This window comes from Neoarius graeffei, chromosome 22 (assembly GCF_027579695.1).
Source record: "Neoarius graeffei isolate fNeoGra1 chromosome 22, fNeoGra1.pri, whole genome shotgun sequence".
NCBI classification, from domain to species: domain Eukaryota; kingdom Metazoa; phylum Chordata; class Actinopteri; order Siluriformes; family Ariidae; genus Neoarius; species Neoarius graeffei.
This window is the reverse complement of record NC_083590.1, coordinates 30265659-30286315: the sequence shown is the minus strand read 5'-3', so window position 1 is coordinate 30286315 and position 20657 is coordinate 30265659. Positions and strand designations below refer to the sequence as shown.

General features: G+C 38.9%; 1 protein-coding gene across 4 annotated transcripts in view; it reads left to right on the top strand.

Annotated features, from left to right (window-relative positions):
• Window positions 1-20657, top strand: part of col16a1 (collagen, type XVI, alpha 1) — a 268861-nt gene that overhangs the window by 207284 nt on the left and 40920 nt on the right. For 3 of the 4 annotated variants that reach the window (XM_060904731.1, XM_060904732.1, XM_060904730.1), the window contains 6 exons: window positions 1422-1478; window positions 6869-6898; window positions 8813-8884; window positions 11346-11399; window positions 16150-16185; window positions 18908-19024. In XM_060904731.1, coding sequence (XP_060760714.1) covers window positions 1422-1478; window positions 6869-6898; window positions 8813-8884; window positions 11346-11399; window positions 16150-16185; window positions 18908-19024 — 366 coding nt within the window. The remainder of the gene's footprint in view (window positions 1-1421; window positions 1479-6868; window positions 6899-8812; window positions 8885-11345; window positions 11400-16149; window positions 16186-18907; window positions 19025-20657) is intronic. The other variant, XM_060904733.1, reaches the window with a different exon arrangement.

The following is a 20657-nucleotide window of genomic DNA, read 5'->3' as shown; positions in this document are numbered from 1 at the left end:
GCCAGACGCGAACATAAAACCGTGCATGCAGGGCATTCTCAGTCAAAAGGGATTAATGATCCAAAAGTGGAGTCTGGTTCATTAACACAAGAACTTATAACCATGTTTGTGTACAGCAAACAAGCAAGTTATTAAAACCAAGAAGTGCATATTGAAACCACTGAATGGGATTAGATCCTTACACGATAACAAAGAAGGATTTTTCATACGAATTGGAAAATTATCCATCCGTTGAGTTCCCCGATGTCTCAAACTACCTGGTGGTGCAGACATCGTTCTACACGGACACACAGATGAAAACCTGGAAGAGCATGGAGGTGTACAACTTTTTACATATGTCTGGGTTAAAGATCTGGGGATCGAGACACTACAAGATAAATCCTGTATCGTTTATGCCCAGGTGAGTAGCATTTTTGGGCTTTGTATGCGTCTTTGTGATGGTTGCTCGGATGCTAAGTTTTAGTATCGGGTGTAAACAAACCACAGCCGCTCAATTCTCAATTGTCCCTGCTCTCCTCTTCCAGGTAAATCATTCACAAAGGTCCTCAGGAACCCCTTTAAAGACCTGGGTATTACGTGTATTATATATGTGTTAGTTTAAAATATGGCAACCACGATCAAACAGTAAACAAAAACACATCTGCAGACTTAAGTGTCTCCTGAACTTCAAAACATCATGAAATAACAGCAAATGGCAAAAAAAAGTAAACAAACAACTGATTTGCTAAATAAATCAGAGGCATTTACAAACCTTTCATGAAGTGATCACTGCAAACTCGAGCGTTCTTCAACTCGGCTCCCTTCCATCGCAGCAAAATGTTCAAGAGCCACCTTTTTCATTGTCTTTTGGTAAAATCCTTTGCTCTTTCACCCTTTTTATCACTTCACGGGGAACCCAGAAGAAACTTTTATCGGTTTCATGGTTTGTTCGATTCAAGCAGCATTAAACAACATAAGCGTAGGACATTTTAATGACTAGCAAGGTGCCCCAGCATTAGTAACGCTTTGTGAACAGTGTACTTAGCTGACCACCACTTCGTGGCTTGCATATTTAATAAGGCGGATGTGATGTCGGATGCAACCGAGCAATTGTACCCTAATAAAATTAGCTTCAACTTGAAAAAAAAAATGTGGTCCACTAGATGGCGCTTCGCAGCCCAGTGGTTGAGAAAAACTGATGGAGGTTATTCATTTTGGGATCAGATTCAGGATTGGGATTTTGTTATGAGTATCAAAGAAGATGTTCACCCACATGGCATTGATGCATCACTATGCAAAACTAATGAATATTCTTTGGTAAACGTGATAGTGTTGTGTCATAGCGATTGAGTACCATGACCCAGTCCTGCGACCAAATCCTGAATTTCATCTGGAAGGCACTGCATGCAGAAAGACAGCACTGTGTGTTATGTGTTTCATAGGGAGAACCAGGAGAGTGCAGTTGTGTGTCTAATATAATTCCACAACCTGGAAAACCTGTGAGTATCACCATCACATCATTTTGAATACATTTGATTGTTGAGCTTTAAACTTAGTCAAACATGCATGCTTACTTGCAAAGGCTTGATTGCACTGATCCAGGCTTTCTTTTCATTTTATATTATATGGACACAAGTGTTTTACTGGGAAATACACCACTCGTATTTTTCATATGAGCTCCATCCGGGACATGGAAAACCAAAACCGTGACATAAATCTGTGTATGTCACTCATGAGGAAATCGATGAATAGTTTTGATAAATTTGGGTACTTTTTGTTTGTGAATGTGTTTATGTAATAAACAGAAAATCACACATTGGCTTGAAAATATGAAGTGTATCTTCTCGTGTTGAAAAACTAGCATTTTTCATATGAAATACATCATAGATTTACCAGCTGGGAGGTCCATATCGTGAAATACTGTGACTGAGGTCAGTATTCAAGGTCGAGGTCACAGTATTTCACCATACGGACCGACCTTAAGCTGGTAAATAATATATTTATTTTTTTCTTTAACAAATTCTAACAGAAAACGAGAGCGCCCGAAAGGGAAAACCGAGCCAAGCCGCCATTTTGAATCCTCATTCACGGCTGTAATGCAAATGGCTTCCTCCTCGGTATACAAGTGCACTTCCATGGCAGGGAAAAAACTATATTTTGCCGCCTATGTCGTCCCCTATTTATACAAAATTGAGTCATTCAGGATTCAGCCATGTTTTTGCTCGGCGTTAGCAACAGTTACAGGTTTTTAGCTTTCTCCTGAAATGTTTTCTTTTATTTCGTCTTCCTCAAGGTAGTAAAACTCGCTTTCACTGTGAACACTGTCATTATCGCTATCCACGATGTAAAATTAATGCTATTCTCCTGAGAAATGCGAAAATAAATGTTGACAAAAATTGCTACTATGTTTGTTGTTGTTGTGAACAAGCGAGTCGCCAGAGGTCTGTAACCGGGGTCTGTACCGTAGGATACGGACCCGCTCACCAGCCAATCAGAGCGCGGGATTTGATGGAAAAAAATAATTCCCAATATTTCACTCTGATGATGTCACTCTTGGTGTTTTCCCACTGAGTAGATGCACATCGTCAAAATGGTGAACTGGTCCAAATTTTTTTTTTTTTATTAAATTGCATTTATTTATTTATTTATTTATTTATTTGTGGATGTGTCCATATAATATAAAGAACATTACAGGGTGGCACAAAGATATGAAGTTTATCTTCTTGTGTTGAAAAATATTTCACTCGTTTGATTTGCTCACATGTGATATTCACCACTCGAAGATAAACTTCATACCTTTGCGCAACTGTGTAATATCCTATATATATATATATATATATATATATATATATATATATATATATATATATATAAATGCACTTTCTGTAAAAACAGAATTATTGGCAACCTTAAAAAATACGCAGGGAATGCTGTAATAGTAAAATACTTAAGAACAGGATGGTGTGGTGCGTTTTCACATCGAAATTGATTATTTTCCAATAACAGCACATCTTGGAGGTGTTTGTTTGTTTGTTTGTTTGTTTGTTTGTTTTTAATCACAACAATTTAGAAACTGAAACAGCTTTATTGGGCAAATGTGCTTGAATACACCAAGAATTTGTTTCAGCTTTACAGCATTACCTCTGACTATTCAAAAGCACTAACACCGAGGCCTCTTTCCTAAAATCTCCTTACAGTTATCTTTCGTATACCAACAATTACATGTTTTTATTTATTTATTTTATTGTATTGTATTACTTTATTTTTATGTGAATCATCTGCAGTACATGTTCCTATGTAATTTGTGACTATAGAAATGATAGCCTGTTACAGTGAGCTCAGTATAAACCTTCTGACCAATCAGAATCAAGCATTCAAGAGCATTGTGGTATAATATAAAGTAATACAGACTACGCATTTAATGATTCACCCAATCCATGATCCGATTCAAATTTTATGAACTTAAATATTCCTTTTCATTTTTTGATAAACAATAATTATTTGCACACATTTGCAAAGGTTAAAATGAAAAATCAAAAAGTTAATAACAAATAGGTGTTTTCTCAATACATTTTATGAACATTTTATTATCAACCATTTTTTTTTCTCTTTTCTGTCAAAAAGAGCATTCTGATTTCAATCTATTAAATGTTTTGTTTTGTTTTTCAGTCAATCGCACAACAGCTCTTTCCCATTTTGGATCTTTTTGTGTTTTAGCGACATTAGAGCTGTGTTACTTCCACCTACGGCGAAGCCACATGTATTCCCGCTATTTTATGTACCTCTGCTGTCTAAACAACACAGTTACAGCTCGGTAAAACAAAAAGATTACGCAGCTTCATAATAACTCTGATTATTTTTTTTATTTCATGGATTCCAGTAATTTTGCATCACGATTTATCGCGGTGCAATATACCGTTACATGCCTAATACAGATGATTCAAATCAGTGTTCCAATCAAATGATGTACAACACTAAATATTGTTCTTCTATGGAAAAAAAATGTATTGTTCTGGCTGTTATTATTGATGATGGTGGTGGTGGTGGTGGTGATGTTTCCCTGAAAAATCACTGAGTTGCACAAATCAATATTTTGCAACTGCCATCTGAGTCTTTGGATATAAAACCTATTGAATATCTGTGGTCTGAATTTAACAGGAGAGTTTGTTTGCATAAATCTAAGACAATACAAAAAGGTGCCTAAAAGATCCCTCTTTAAGTGACTCCAGCTTTGTTAGACTGGAAGTGCCTCAGGCCTCAGTGCTGTTCTTTTTAAGGGAGGAATAAACAGATATTTATTGTGGGAGTGCCAATCGTTTGCAAATGCACTACTTGAGAGAATATTTGGGGGCCAAGCAGCAAAGCTGTGCAGGCACCCATAGGGTTTCTACTGTTTCTTATTATTCAACGTTCTTCCGCCTCTGCAAGTCTATGGCAGCCCATAGAACCGTCTGGTAAAAAGTTGTGAAATTTTGCACACTGATTCTAGACAGTCTCAACATTCCTCTCAGCAAATTTCAGGGCTCTACCTCAAAGCCTCTAGCGCCACCAACAGGTCAAAGTCGCAGGTACATTTCTGGTTGTAACTTTTGAACCATTGGTCGGATTTTCAAAAACTTGGTATGCCTGGAATCCTTGGGCCAAGACGAATCCAACGCACCCTATGACGGCATTTTCCGCCCGGATAGTTTTCCCGCCATTTTGAATTTTGTGAAAATCAATTAAAATGCTACTCCTCCCTCAATTTTTGACCAATTTCTCCCAAACTTGGTACATAGCATAACTGGACCAAGTCGCACAAAAGTTATGCTCAGTGTTTTGAATTTCACAAACCTTTGGCCGTAGCAGCCAATCAAATTTGGCTGCGCAGACGCGAAACAGGAAGTGTGCTCATATCTCGGCCGCCCTACTGTTTCTTATTATTCAACGTTCTTCCGCCTCTGCAAGTCTATGGCAGCCCATAGAACCGTCTGGTAAAAAGTTGTGAAATTTTGCACACTGATTCTAGACAGTCTCAACATTCCTCTCAGCAAATTTCAGGGCTCTACCGCAAAGCCTCTAGCGCCACCAACAGGTCAAAGTTGCAGGTACATTTCTGCTTGTAACTTTTGAACCATTGGTCGGATTTTCAAAAACTTGATATCCCTGGAGTCCTTGGGCCAAGACGAATCCAACGCACCCTATGACGTTATTTTCCGCCCGGATAGTTTTCCCGCCATTTTGAATTTTGTGAAAATCAATTAAAATGCTACTCCTCTCTCAATTTTTGACCAATTTCTCCCAAACTTGGTACATAGCATAACTGGACCAAGCCGCACAAAAGTTATGCTCAGTGTTTTGAATTTCACAAACCTTTGGCCGTGGCAGCCAATCAAATTTGGCTGCGCAGACGCGAAACAGGAAGTGTGCTCATATCTTGGCCACCCTTTGGCATATCTTAACGAAACTTGGTGGCATTATGCACCACCCCTCCAAAAAGGCCCACAAAAATTTGGAACAAATTGGCCGCGAGGGGGCGCTATAACTAGGAAAAATTACTTTTGGCTCATATCTCATGATGCGTTTTGGGTAGAAACAAAATTCCACTATCTCTGGAATCCTTGGGTCAAGACGAATCCATCGCACCCTATGACGTCATATTCTGCCTTGAGGATTTTCCACCATTTTGAATTTTGTTAAAATCAATGAAATTCTATGGCATCCCATAGAACTGTCTGACGAGAGGTTGTGAAATTTGGCACACTGATTCTTGGCTGCCTCAAGGTTCTTGTCAGCAAATTTCAACTCACCACCTCAAACTCTCTAGTGCCACCAACAGGTCAAAGTTGGAAGTACATTTCTGGTTCTTACTTTTGTACCGTACGTCTGATCATCAAAATCTTAGTATCGCTGGAATCCTTCAGTCAGAACGAATCCAACGCGCCATATGTCGTCATATTCCACTTGGTAGATTTTCCGCCATTTTGAATTTTGTTAAAATCAATTAAATTGCTACTCCTCCCTCAATTTTTGACCAATTTTTCACAGACTTGGTACATGGCATCATTGGACCAAGCTGCACAAAAGTTATGCTCAGTGTTTTGAAATTTTAAAACTGTTTGGCCGCAGCAGCCAATGAAACGCAGCTGCGAAGACGACAAACAGGAAGTGAGCTCATATCTCGGCAGCCCTTTGACATTTCTTAACCAAACTTGGTGGGATTATGCCCCACCCCTCGAAAAGGGCCCATACCAAATTTGGTGCACATTGGCCATTAGGGGGCGCTATAACTATACAAAATGTGTTTTGGCTCATATGCCATTGAGCTCATATCTCAGCAGTCTTTTAGCATACACACACACACACACACACACACACACACACACACCTAGTACACTTAAAGTAATTTCAGCCATCACATTTAATCAAATTTGATGGTGAAGCCGCCGAACAGCAAATGACCTTGTATCTCAGTCAAACGATGGTATATCGACATGAAACTTCTTGTGGGTGCTCGTGACCATCTGTCTGGCCCAAATGCATTCTGCTAGCCTGACGACTAGGCTCATATTCTGCTTGGCTCCCACATTGCTGCTTGCAGCTATATTTTGTGTTAATATTGCAACTTTCCTCGTCTAAAGAATGAATACAATATCCCCATAATAAAAAACTTAATATGGTACTCAGTGTTTCAGGCTTTTGTTTGCGTTCATGAAGGGTGCCAATAATTCTGGAGTTAACGATGTGTATCCTTTTTGTTTGTTTTTGTTTTTAAAGTGTCTAAAATGCTTTCATGTGTACTCTAATGGCATGTGTGTGTGCTCGAGGTGTAAGTTTCAAATAAGATATTGATCAAGGTAATATTGAAGTCACGTTACTTGGAATTCCATTGTTTTTGTTTTTGTCGTAGGGTGTCCCTGGTGGCGACGTCTCATTTCAGGTCTGACTCTCTGTCCTACAGTTCTTCAGCTGTCAGTTAACAAATGCACTGGTCATCAAGCACAGCTTTAAATGTTTGCAGTGCTATTGCTTCAGTAACAAATGCAAAAATTAATCTCTGATCAACACCCCAATGCATATATACATGCATATTTATATGTATATTAAGTAAGGAACACGTTTCTGCTTTTATAGGAAAACAATCCTTATCACGCCGAAACTGGACACTCATTCCATAATTGTCCACCATACAAGTTCTTTGTTACTACATAAATGCTAACTTCTTAGAATGAGCACATTAATGTAAATTGTGATTTGACTTATTGCCAGTCCTATTGTAAGAGCTGCTGTTATAGAAAATTAATCATCACCTCTTGACCAATCAAGATATTTTTCCTGAATTTATACAGATCTCCAATAATGTTTAAAAGTCCATTACCAAGGACTGTTTTTATTACAACATTAATAAATTTAAAAAACTACAATATTTTGTAGTTAATATCCAGTAGGCATGAATACATTATTTACACTGAAACAAATATATACATATCTTATTTGCTTTATTTTAAGAAGTTTTTAAAAATCACAAATGACTATGAACCAAGAGATTGCTCCTTTACGAATTGTAAGATTCGAATTGCTGACACTGTCCAAATTTAACAAACAAAAGCCTACAAGATACAACTACTCCAAATCAGACAAATGGGTGAAAAATACTGAGAAGGATTGGTCAGGGCAGAACTGAAGCAGGTGTTGAGGTAACCAAGACAGCATAATGAACAGGTGGGGGATCTGGACCACAGCGTGGCACAAGAAATGGTCCCAGAGTCTGACATGGTGACCTCATAGTGGCTGGCAGAGGGGCAATGGTCTCAGGGATTGGAACAGTGGGTACAGTGGGCCTGCAGCCAGGGCTATCGGTCTCAGGGACTAAGACTGTGGGGGCAAGAGGAGTCAGGCCAGTGAAGAAACCAGGGTCTTGAGTGGGTCCTGAGACAAGGACAGGGCCAAGGACCGAGCCAGTGACTGGAATGGGATTGAGGGGTCAAAAGATTGGAGGACTCATGGATTGCATCTGTGTGGGCAGGAGGAGGCCAGGGGTCAGTGTTCAGAACAGGGTCCAAGACCAGTACTGAGACTGGATTAGAGAGCAAAACTGGTACTTGAGTCGACTGGAGATTGGAGTAGTCACAAATATGGGAATAGGACAATGCTAAAAGAATGCACTGGGATCTCTTGGACTGGAACAGCCAGGACATTAGATCGAGGGATGGGACTGCCAAGACTATGGGGTGAAGATCTGTTGCAGGTTGTTATAGGATTGGAATAGATGGTGGTCCCAAAGCTCTCTGTTTGCCAGTCAATCTGTGTCTCTATCCTCATCTGTGGTCATGAGCTGTGACCAAAAGAATAAGGTCATAAATACAGGTGTTAGAGATGAGGTTCCTCCATGGGGTTTCTGGATTACTCTCCATGATAGATTGAGGAGCTCGTCCAAATTGGGAGGAGTCAGTTGAGGTGGTTTGGGCACCTTGAAACCAGGATGCCTCCTGGATGTATCAGATATATCCCACTGGAAGGAGACCTGGGACCTGCTGGAGAAATGGTAGTGATCTCACAGTTGACCTGGGAACATCTGATGATCTCCCGGGAGGAGCTGAAATCTGTGGCCAGGGATGGAGAAATCTGTAATGACCTTCTCAGCCTGCTTGCACCATGACCCCCACCAGGAAATGCAGAAAGAAAATAAATGAATGAAATAGAAGGATGGTTGTCACATCAAGAATATGCATTCTAACAACTGATGAAAGAAAAGCAATCCTTGTAATGGATTTTAAACTTACTGAATTGCGAATGCCATGCCTTGTGTTCATCATATACCTGCTCATCTGATGTACTGAATATGTTTTATCAGGGGCCTCCAGGACCTCCAGGCCCCCCAGGACCTCCAGGGCCACAAGGATTTACAGGGTTCCCAGGCCCACAGGTAAGTGGAAGGATCTCCAGTGTGGTCTTGGATCTCTCTTGCAAAATATTGGTCTTTGATATGGGATTCAAACCTGTGTCTCTGCGAGCTTCTGTGTCCTCTGTTGTCTCTTTGTGTCTCGCATTGTCTTAGTATGTCGCTTTTTTTTTTTTTTTTGATGGGAAAGGCGGCCTGCATGGGAAGCTGTGGGCTTTGGCTTAAAGCTGAAAAAATATTCCACATTATCTATACAATTTCTGTAATTAATGTAGTACAATTTAAACCACTGTTATATAAACTAAACAAATAAAAATGTAAACATAAATGTAGTAATAATTAAAGTATAATTAAGTACTCAACAGTCTAAAACAGCTTATTATGTAATGTAGCTTTTAATGTAGCTGCTTTTGTAACGCTGCTGAATTAATCCTTAGAGTCGTGTTAAACTGCCCTGCCTATATGTTCAAGTTGCACTAACACTTGGAAGGGGGCCTGGGAATGTTGCCTATAATATATTTTAAAACATAAAGTAAATGTGAAAGTAAAACATGAAGTAAATGTATTTTAATATGAAATTAATAGTTTGAATAAAATAATGTTTAAAAGTAATATTGATCAAATTAAAAGTAATGTTTGTAGTTGGTGATCTTGTTTTCTCTTTTAAAAACCATGCCAAGCTCACTGTGAAGTTCTGGAATACAGTTCTCTCATTGAGGTGCCCCTTTACACTCTCTGGTCATTAACAATAAGATTTTGCTTTTAAATTTGCACTTGAATTTCACCCAAGGTAGTATTTTTTTTTATCATTTTATAACTTCCTTTTAAAAACAGAAAATTCAAAATTCATAATCCAAAAAAGTTGGGACACTGTGTAAAACATAAATAAAAACAGAATGTGAAGATTTGCAAATAATGGACACCCTATATTTCATTGAAAATAGTACAAAGACAGCATATCAAATGTTGAAACTGAGAAATTTTATTTATTTTTATTTTTTTTTTAAATATATGCTCATTTTGAATGTGATGCCAGCAATACGTTTCAGAAAAGTTCAGACAGGGGCAACAAAGGACTGAAAAAGTTGCTAAAAAAGCAAAACTAATTTGGTTAACTGGCAACAGGTCAGTAAGAAGATTGGGTATAAAAAGAGCATCCCGGAGAGGCGGAGTCTCTCAGAAGTAAAGATGGGGAGGGGTTCACCGCTCTGTGAAAGACTGTGTGGGCAAACAGTGCAACAATTTAAGAATAACATTCCTCAATGTAAAACTGCAAATAATTTGTGGATCACATCATCTATGGTCCATAATATCATTAAAAGATTCAGAGAATCTGGAGAAATCTCTGTATGCAAGACACAAGGCTGAAAACTGACGCTGGATGCCTGTGATCTTCAGCCCCTCAGGCAACACTGCATTAAAAGCAGACATGTGTCTGTAGTGGAAATCACTGTATGGGCTCAGGAACACTTCAGAAAACTATCATCTGTGAAAACTTCATTACTGCATCCACAAATGCAAGTTAAAACCAGATATAAATAATACCCAGAAACACCGCCACCTTCTCAGGGCCTGAGCTCTTTTACGGTGAACTGAGGCAAAGTGGAAAATTGTCCCGAGGTCTGATGAATCAAAAGTAGAAATTCTTTTTTTTTTGAAATCATGGACACCACATCCTCCAGGCTAAAGAGGAGAGGGACCATCTAGACAAAATCTTTTTCAGAGGAGGCCTTCCATCTTTCAGCAAGACAATGCCAAACCACTTTTGCACATATTAAAACTGCATGGCTCTGTAGTAAAAGAGTCCAGGTGCTAAACTGGCCTGCCTGCAGTCTAGATCTGTCTCCCATTTAAAACATTTGGAGTGTTATGAAGCGCAAAATATGACAAAGGAGACCCCAAACTGTTAAGCAACTGGAATTGTATATCAGGCAAGAATGGGACAACATTTCTACAGCAATTGGTCTCCTCGGTTCCCAAACATTTTCAGAGTGTTGTTAAAAGTAGAGGTGATGCAACACAGTGGTAAACATGCCTTTTTTAAAACTTCTTGCTGACATCAAATTCAAAATGAGCATATATTTTTCAAAAAACAATACTTTGTACTATTTTCAGTGAAATGTAGGGTTTCCAAGATTTGCAAATTATCGCATTCTGTTTTTATTTACAGTTCACACAGCGTCCCGACATTTTTGGAATTAGGGTTGTATTTTAATTTGGACTTTGGGAAATATAGTGTCTCAGCAAGGCTTCACTGTGGGCAAAGCTTGGTCTTTAACCTGGTGTTGTGTTGACTTCCCAAGCCTGAACGAGAAGATCTAAAACTAAAAGCAAGGCAAAATACAAGCTAAACCTAAACGTAGACTACACGTTGGAACACAAACAAGGTCCCGGATCTTTTGGCTACTTTTTCCCTACCACGCTGGAGATGGAGGTGTCCAGAGCCTGGCTGAAGGCTAAATTCAACCTCAGTTCCTTTTTGCAGGGTCTCCCTGGCAACGATGGCTTACCAGGGAAACCGGGTCTGCCCGGCCAAGCAGTGAGTAACTGAATAGTGGGAGGAGCTAATGGAGTACTTTATGATTAGTTCACATAAATTTTCAAGAATCTGGCTGGTTGACATCTGCCTTGGATTCCTTTCTGTTTTTTTTTTTTTAATCACACCCTTATACACTTCCTCTCACAGTTTGGACGTTCTTATTGACTTTTAGCACAAAAACAAAGAGGCATAGTGTGGAGCATTTTTGTTAATTAGTTGAGCAAGTCGTTTATTTTAACTATGACCCAGTTGCTAGTTAGCTTGCGTGCTGCTAGGTTGTCTTGCAAAGTTACCAGTCAGTTCTAGATGTTTGCTTCCATGGAACCTGATTTAATCCAAATCAACTCATATTTTTAAAAGATGAGAACTAATGAAGTATTTCATTAGATTTATATTTATAAATGCCTTAATCCACCATTAAAAATATTTGCATCAAGTTGCAATGCCTTCTGGACAAGTACCCCAGTCTACAGCCTTGTTGACTCGGTCTCTTGAGCTCATAATTCAATCATTCAAGTTAATAAAGTATTTAAACACTTCTTAAGCTGGAGATGTAGATTTCCCCATTACGAAATGGCAAGAGGAAGTCAATGAGGGTGTGTTAAAAATTGAAACACAGGGTTGCTTTGGAACTGGAGCAGGCTGGGCTTTATACAAGCTATTAGTGGGATTAATGATGTGCAGAGACGGAGTTCAGTAGTGCAGCGTCTTGAGGACAATAACAACACACCGTATATTTTTTTATGGTTTCGAAAAGAAACCGGTAAGAACTTGCAAGCATTTTCGCTAAGCACAACTTGAGTGGTCTCAACTGTGCCATGTTCATTATGAAGACCAATGCTGGCATTGTCCTTTTGGCATTAACTCCATTTTGTAAGCTTTTTTAATTGTAAACTAGGGCTTTGAGTTGAGTTGCAGGGAGGGTAGCCATTAGGGTAAGTGAGCTGCAGGAAAGTAAGATCTCATTTAGCGCAGCGCTTAGTGTCCAGGGTTTGTGTACCTTTTTTTTTTTTGGCTAGCCCATGCTGATCTTTCAACTTTATGTCTCCATTTTTGCTATGCCTGATTTGCAGAAATCCAATTTCAGTCCTGCTCCATTTCTAAACTCGCCAGATTCTAACCACCAGTTCTTCTTAACAGCCAACTGCATCAGCGTCCGGTATCTTAATAGTAGTTTCTTAATAGTACCTTAGTAATTTAACCACCACAGAGGAGCCGTAACCAAAACTTATTAAAACTTGAGTTTGTCTGCTATGAATTATCATTATATATATATTCTTAGTAGTTAAAAAATCACTTTGGGAAGAAAAAAAAAACTTTAGAAACATAAATAGCCATTTTAAATATAAAACAGGTAGAAGAGCTTGCATACTGTATGTACAGTAACTTACATAGACATCATAATTATGACATCTTTAAAAGATTCTGTAATTGCACACAGGTATAATCGAAAGTTAATGCAAATTGCTTCAGAACCACAAATTACTATCCCTGCTGATTACGGCAGTTCACACAGAACAAGTTGGCGAGATAGATATCACAGAGAGCAAAGTTCGTAAAACGCCCATTTAAAAGCACTTCTCAGATCACAGTGCAGAGTTGGTTTCAGTGTTTCAGACCACCCAGTAGTGACAGGAGAAATATGAACTTCACATCTGCTTAGTGACTGCAGACATCTGCTTTATTAACACCCATACTGTAGGCTTGCACTGCCAAAGTTAGGTTCTGTTCCAGTGAAGGCTGTAGGTTCAAAGCTATAATTGATATTCTTTTATAGAACACTTGTTAAAGCGAAAAAGTGCAACGCTTTTTTTTCTGTATGGTACACAGTGTTTTAGAGTCATTTCTTTGAAGCAATTGCTATTACAGTAAATTACAGTGGCAAACTCACTTCCCATAGGCTTCTACTGGCATCATTCTGCTTGCAAAGTGGCCTTGTACTATTACAGGCAAGAAAGCAGTTCATTGACTGCACATACTTTTAGTTTTTGGGTGAACTGTAAATGAGGATTTTGATATATTCAATGAATATTACTATAAAATCATTTGATTATTTTATATGATTCTAGCTGGGTAAAAACAGTTAGAAAGCCAGATAAAAGCTTACACCAATCAGCCATAACAGGAAAACCACTGACAGGTGATGTGAATAATTAACAATCATTCCACGAAATCGAGTCGTACATGAGCTGATAGCCAATGAGGCACGTACCACCGAGTTGCCATGGCTATAATCCATGCACGACGAGATTGAGTGAAATAACTGTTTTATTCTATCCACGTTCACTGGGTTTTGAGAAACGTAGCATTTTTATTTAAATTTTTTGCAAACTTGATAAATAAAAACTTTATATAAAACGTCCGACAAAATTATTTCAACAAACTGGCAAAATGACTAACAATATGTGAAAAATACGATCATAATAATTCTTGAAAAATTAAAAAAAGATACGTTCTGACCATCAAATACTTTCCATATTTCGTTGCTTTTTTTGTATTTTTGGGGTTTTGTTTTTGAGTAGAGTTTTTATTTCGTTCTCGGTTGGTTCAACAACAAGCACCGCCATTTTGTTTTTCTCTGCTTATGGTATATGAACTGATATCCTCGTAGTAGAGTAGCCAATCAGAGCACCCAATTATTATCATTAGTAGTAGTATTACAGAGTGTGCGATTATTATTATTATTATTATTATTATTATTATTATCAAGAATTAGGCGGCACGGTGGTGTAGTGGTTAGCGCTGTCGCCTCACAGAAAGAAGGTCCGGGTTCGAGCCCCGTGGCTGGCGAGGGCCTTTCTGTGCAGAGTTTGCATGTTCTCCCCGTGTCCGCGTGGGTTTCCTCCGGGTGCTCCGGTTTCCCCCACAGTCCAAAGACATGCAGGTTAGGTTAACTGGTGACTCTAAATTGACCGTAGGTGTGAATGTGAGTGTGAATGGTTGTCTGTGTCTATGTGTCAGCCCTGTGATGACCTGGCGACTTGTCCAGGGTGTACCCCGCCTTTCGCCCGTAGTCAGCTGGGATGGGCTCCAGCTTGCCTGCGACCCTGTAGAACAGGATAAAGCGGCTAGAGATAATGAGATGAGATGAGATTATCAAGAATTATTATTACTATAGCATTTTTCACAAATTTCTCCTGTCATTTAGCTGGTTTGTTTACATTCTTCAGGGGCGTAGCTAGAATTTTTCAAAGGCGGGGTCACACACTGACTGGCAGCCTGAGTACATACCTGCAGGTTTGTAAATGGAAAAAATACATTGAATACATTTGAGAAAATAACTCAGTCTTTGCATCATTCTTTCATCTCATGTTGTGAGCTGTTGAGATGTCGGACAATGATTAGGCCAAACCAGCTTTATCCGGCAGTGTATGGGATAGCAGCTCGGCATCTTACCCTAGTCAACCGATGCAGATCTCAACTGATACAGCGCACTAAAAGTTATCTTCGAAGCCACAAAATGCAACTTTAATGGAAAAAAATATATAATAAATTGCTTACCTGTCTTCACATCAAAAGAAGGAGGAAAGTTTTGCTTGTTTTGACATGGTGAATTATTAACACAAGAGGAAATACTCGTAATTCGCAACTAAAAAGACTGCAGCTACACTGGCAGCTTGACCATGCTTTCTAGTGCGATCATATTGCGTTTGTGCAGAACTGGGTTTTCGCGCCCAAACCACAGGAAGTCCATACAAGGTTATAGAAACCCTAATGAGGCTGAGGTGACAATCTGGTTTTTAAAAAATGTTTGAAAAATTACAGTGGGTGCTTTTCTAATATTCTTATACGGCTATTGAAAAAAAATATATGGTCCGACAAAGGGGGGTTCACGGGCACCCCAGGACCCCTCCCCCCAGCTACGCCCCTGTTCTTCATCTTTAAGCATGAAAATTTGTTGAATTTTTTTAGACTAGTTCAAAAGCTCGAAGAAGTTTGAAAATTTACATCACTGAAATGTCCAAGGAAGAATTAAATAAATGTCTAAAGCTATTCTATACCTCAGCATGACCGCAAGACGGCACTTTCTCCAAAAAAACAACGCTGAAGTCAATTCGTGCGGCCATCGATAGGTTTTTAAGAAGTCCACTAAAGTCGAAATGATTTCGTTGGCTATTTTGTTTATTGAATGTGCAAAAAATAGAAATAAGAATGCTCTGTTTCTCAAAATCCAGTGAATGTGAAGAGAATAAAACAGGTATTCCATTCAATCTCGTCGGACATGACTTCTAGTTAACTCAGCACTACGCACCTCGTCGATTATCAGCTCGTGTACGACTCGATTTCGTGGAATAACTGTTAAATATTTAACAAAAAGCAATGGCTTTAAAACACTGTGAAAGTGCAACAAATTAGAGGGGGGAAAGTTTTGTTTATGTTAATGGGACAATACATCCAGATGTGTGTTGCTGTTTGTTTGGCCATTTGAATATGCTGTTACTGTAAATCATCGCAGGCAGATGTGTGACCTCCTGTACCACTGTGTGTGTTATGAAACAATGGTTTGTCATGTTAAAAACCATAATTAATGATATATTTGATCAGTAATCCAAATGATGCTAAAATAAATAACTCGTGCTATATGAAGTGCAGTCGAAATGTTACTGACCATTAATTTCATTTGGATTACATCTTCAAAGAGATGAAATTATGTCTTGTTCCAGTAACGGTTTGGATTGCACTTGATATAAATAGAGCAATTGTGTATTTTGAAATGTTCCTGAATATTCTCTCTGACTCCATTTCTTAGATTCCAGTAGATACTGACCCGTCGGATATCAAAAAGGTTAGTATCAATGTAAGAACTTTTTTTTTTTTATTAAATTCTCCATCTTTGTAAATCAGTGACTGTGCCCATAAACACTCTCTCCACTGACCTTCAGTCTGTCCGTCATGCCCACGCTTTCTGTTCATATTCCGCCTTGATGAAACACTTCACGCTGGGACTCAGTGTGCTGAAAGAGCTGAACTTTCACAGTTCAGCTTTGCGTCTATTGTAAAGCTCAGTTGAAACGCGAAATTTTGAACTGCACAATGATCTAAGACATGAACGTTTCTTTTTTTATTCTTAAATGTAAGAAATGCTAAGAACACAGAACAACACATTCCTGGTTTGACTGAATGTGGCTTCTGCACGGATGCCAGCAGATACGCACTTTGATTTCGAATAAATTAAATCAGACGAGACTAAAGCGAAGTAAATATAGAAGATGGTGTTGCAAGGTTGTCAATATGAAGCTATGTATCAGTATACAGTAGATTATGTAAGAAGTAAAAAATAAAAATAAAAAAGAGTGGATTATTTTCCTGACAGCACATCTTAGAGTGTTTATTCCTCTTATACATGGTGATTGGCCAATGATTAATAGTTATAATGCTTTCATTAACATCTTGCTTTTTTATCACTTATGTCATTCCTTCACCTGTCTCTTGTTGTTGTTGTTGTTTTCTCTCTTTTTCTCTATCTTGAAAATTTCAAAAATTTGAAGAAAGAGAGAAATCTCATGATATTAACCCTTTCACCACTGCGTAACTTCATACACGGGTTTCCCGACTACACTGAGACCGGAATAGCGTTCTGCAGCGGTGAAAGGGTTAATGATGAAAGGGTTATGTTTAATCGTTTAAAACGTTTTTAAAATGTGTTTACTATTTGATTACGTGGAGCTTTAGCCACACAAATCCCAGCAAATTAGCTGTTACGATAGAAAAAATAGCCTACTGTGTTAGCGTATGGATTTCAACCTATCAGTTGAACAGTGGCGATTCGTTACTATTGGAGCTGGGACTTGAACTCAGCCAAAACTGAGCCAGACACACCCAAAAAAACAACAGGGCAAAGGATTTTGTAAGGGATTAGCGGCAGGGTGCCAGGTTGCTCCGTTGTGTGTTGCTGTCAGTGTTGATTTTAAAAGTAACGAAGTAAATTCTACAGGGAAATGAATACTTAAGTCTGAGTGAAAAATATAGTGAGTATAGCGGGTGTGCAGTGTGGAAGAAGAGTCTGGAGACAAAAATATTAGTTTCTCGGTCGTTAGCTTGTGCTGCTTGCTCTCTATAGATAGCACTGGATTGACTAGCATTTGCTAACACTACTGATGAACGCTACACCAGCTGGAAGGTGACTTCACTGCTGCACTGATGGTGCTGACTCACGGTTAAGCTTGCATTGGCCTTTGAGAAGGCCAAGGATGATACATTTTTAGTCCCTCCCACTATAAATCAAAATCTGATTGGTTAATTCATCTGTCACTTCCTATATAAACACACTGCCACGGGCTTCTGTCCCAGCAGTGAAGTCCTAACCAATGAGTGAGCCAGCTCTAAACTTTTCTCAGCCTAGACACAACAAAAAACAATCTCATTGGATAACTCGATTTTAATGTTTTCAGGACAGTAACCCTTTCATTTCTGAAGCAAATTTGATAGAAAATGAGGCCGAATTAGAACTAGAAGAGAATAATTATCATGAAATTATTAAAGAATGAAAGCAATTAAAGAATGAAAGAAATTAAATATAACATTTTGAAATGCAGGGCGGCACGGTGGTGTAGTGGTTAGCACTGTCGCCTCACAGCAAGAAGGTCCGGGTTCGAGCCCCGTGGCCGGCGAGGGCCTTTCTGTGCGGAGTTTGCATGTTCTCCCCGTGTCCGCGTGGGTTTCCTCCGGGTGCTCCCGTTTCCCCCACAGTCCAAAGACATGCAGGTTAGGTTAACTGGTGGCTCTAAATTGAGCGTAGGTGTGAATGTGAGTGTGAATGGTTGTCTGTGTCTATGTGTCAGCCCTGTGATGAGCTGGCGACTTGTCCAGGGTGTACCCCACCTTTCACCCGTAGTCAGCTGGGATAGGCTCCAGCTTGCCTGCGACCCTGTAGAACAGGATAAAGCAGCTAGAGATAATGAGATGAGATGAGATTTTGAAATGCTGATGTGTTCGGGCCTTCTCTGAACGCCTAGAAGGCCCTGACGGTTCCCCTCTGCAATTGAATTATAGCCTGAACGACCGTCACAGCTATGCTGTTACAGAATATTAATCAACATATTCTGATCAAACAGATTTGAAAATTCAGCAACACTGTGGTATGAGTAATATATCAAATAAAAAAATTGTACTTCAAAAAAAGACTGACTATTACAGCATTTTAGTGGCTTAATTGCATTTTACTCTCAGGAGGCAAAAACTTGAGTGACCAAAAGTAATTATTCATCTCATGTCATGGGGTCACTGGTCACTCATGCATTAACACCAATAATGTTTGTACATCTTAAACTTTAACTCGATCCATTCGTCATGCTCTGCAGTATTAGTGATTCGTTCGGTCTCAGAGCTAATATATGGTGCATTTTATTTGGATTCTGTTCATGCTTGCTGAACTGTGTAATGAATAAAATACTCCCGTGGGCGTGCCTCAGTGCCACACTTTCCCTCACATATACCTCTAAATGCTGTGTGTTTTCTCAATGGAAGAAGTGTGAGTACCAATCTGTCGTGCATGTGCTCTGCCATAGACGAACTGTGGCGACTGTTCCAAAGGCCTGCCAGGCGTGCCCGGTGTACCTGACACCAAGCCTGAGAAGAGAGATCATGGCAAACCTGGTGTTATTTCTTTAGATGGATGTGAGAAGGTGAGTGGGTTTTTTACCGCACTTTTTTTTTTTTTTTTTTATCACTGGTGTATGACATTGGATGTACTTTTTCCTTTGACCAGCTCTGAGGAATTATTTTCATGGAATTATAACTCTAAGTTTGTAGTTTAAAATGGTGTAAAATAGTGTTTTAAAATGCTCAGTACAGATAATCTTCACTGATGATTGGCAGTACATACCGTATGAATCCTCCTGATGACGTGTGTAGTGCATAAGAGACTAATGTTATAAGAAAATCACCATTATTTGTGTATTTCATACACTACCGTTCAAAAGTTTGGGGTCCCTTTGAAATGTGCTTATTTTTGAAAGAAAAGCACTGTTCTTTTCAATGAAGATCACTTTAAACTAATCAGAAATCCACTCTATACATTGCTAATGTGGTAAATGACTATTCTAGCTGCAAATGTCTGGTTTTTGGTGCAATATCTCCATAGGTGTATAGAGGCCCATTTCCAGCAACTCTCACTCCAGTGTTCTAATGGTACAATGTGTTTGCTCATTGCCTCAGAAGGCTAATGGATTATTAGAAAACCCTTGTACAATCATGTTAGCACAGCTGAAAACAGTTGAGCTCTTTAGAGAAGCTATAAAACTGACCTTCCTTTGAGCAGATTGAGTTTCTGGAGCATCACATTTGTGGGGTCGATTAAATGCTCAAAATGGCCAGAAAAATGTCTCGACTATATTTTCTATTCATTTTACAACGTATGGTGGGAAATAAAAGTGTGACTTTTCATGGAAAACACAAAATTGTCTGCGTGACCCCAAACTTTTGAACGGTGGTGTATATAAAAAGTCAGTTATTCAAATAATATTGGCTGGCTTTATTCGTGGTATATCAGATATATTCCATTCAGCTGGCAGGATATTGAACGAGTCGAAGACGAGTAGCTGAATGGAATATATCTGATATACCACAAAAAACAGCCATTATTATTATTATTATAGATTTTACAAAAAAATTAAGAATAAGGGGGTTACTTAGCAATATCGAATGCTGATTCTGACCCAATGTAATTCAGTATTCAGTCAATCCAATGCACATGTTAAAAATCAAAGTTCTAACAATAAAAATGGTCCATCTCCAAAAAAGTCCAACTCCAAAATCTCCTGTTTTTCTCTTGTAAATGTGCATGAAGAATATCTAATGATGTTTTGGTAGCCTTTCTGGTGTTCAACGCGTCTTTCTGTCTCAAAATTCTCTCAAAATCTTCCGTTTTTAATGAAGCAAATCTGGCAGCCATGTTTGTTTACAAATTGTCACAGTCGCTCGCTAGCACAGAAGTTATACATTTCTGATGTGTCTCTTTTCCAGTTGTTCGATGACTGTTGGTATGTTTTTCTCTTGTAAATATGCCTGAAGAATATCTAATGAAGGTTTTGGTAGCCTTTCAGGTGTTCGACGCATCTTTCTCTTTCGTGGCAGACAAAGAAATGCTTCTTCACATGCGCAGCAGAAAACTTCTTCATTGGATATTCGCATCAGCTCTGATGCGTGATGTCATGTTGTCTTGACAACCGTGTAATATCGTAAACCATATTCAATGTTCATTCTCCATTGGGTAGAGTGACGTAATACATGTAGGATAAGCAATATGATAATATTGCA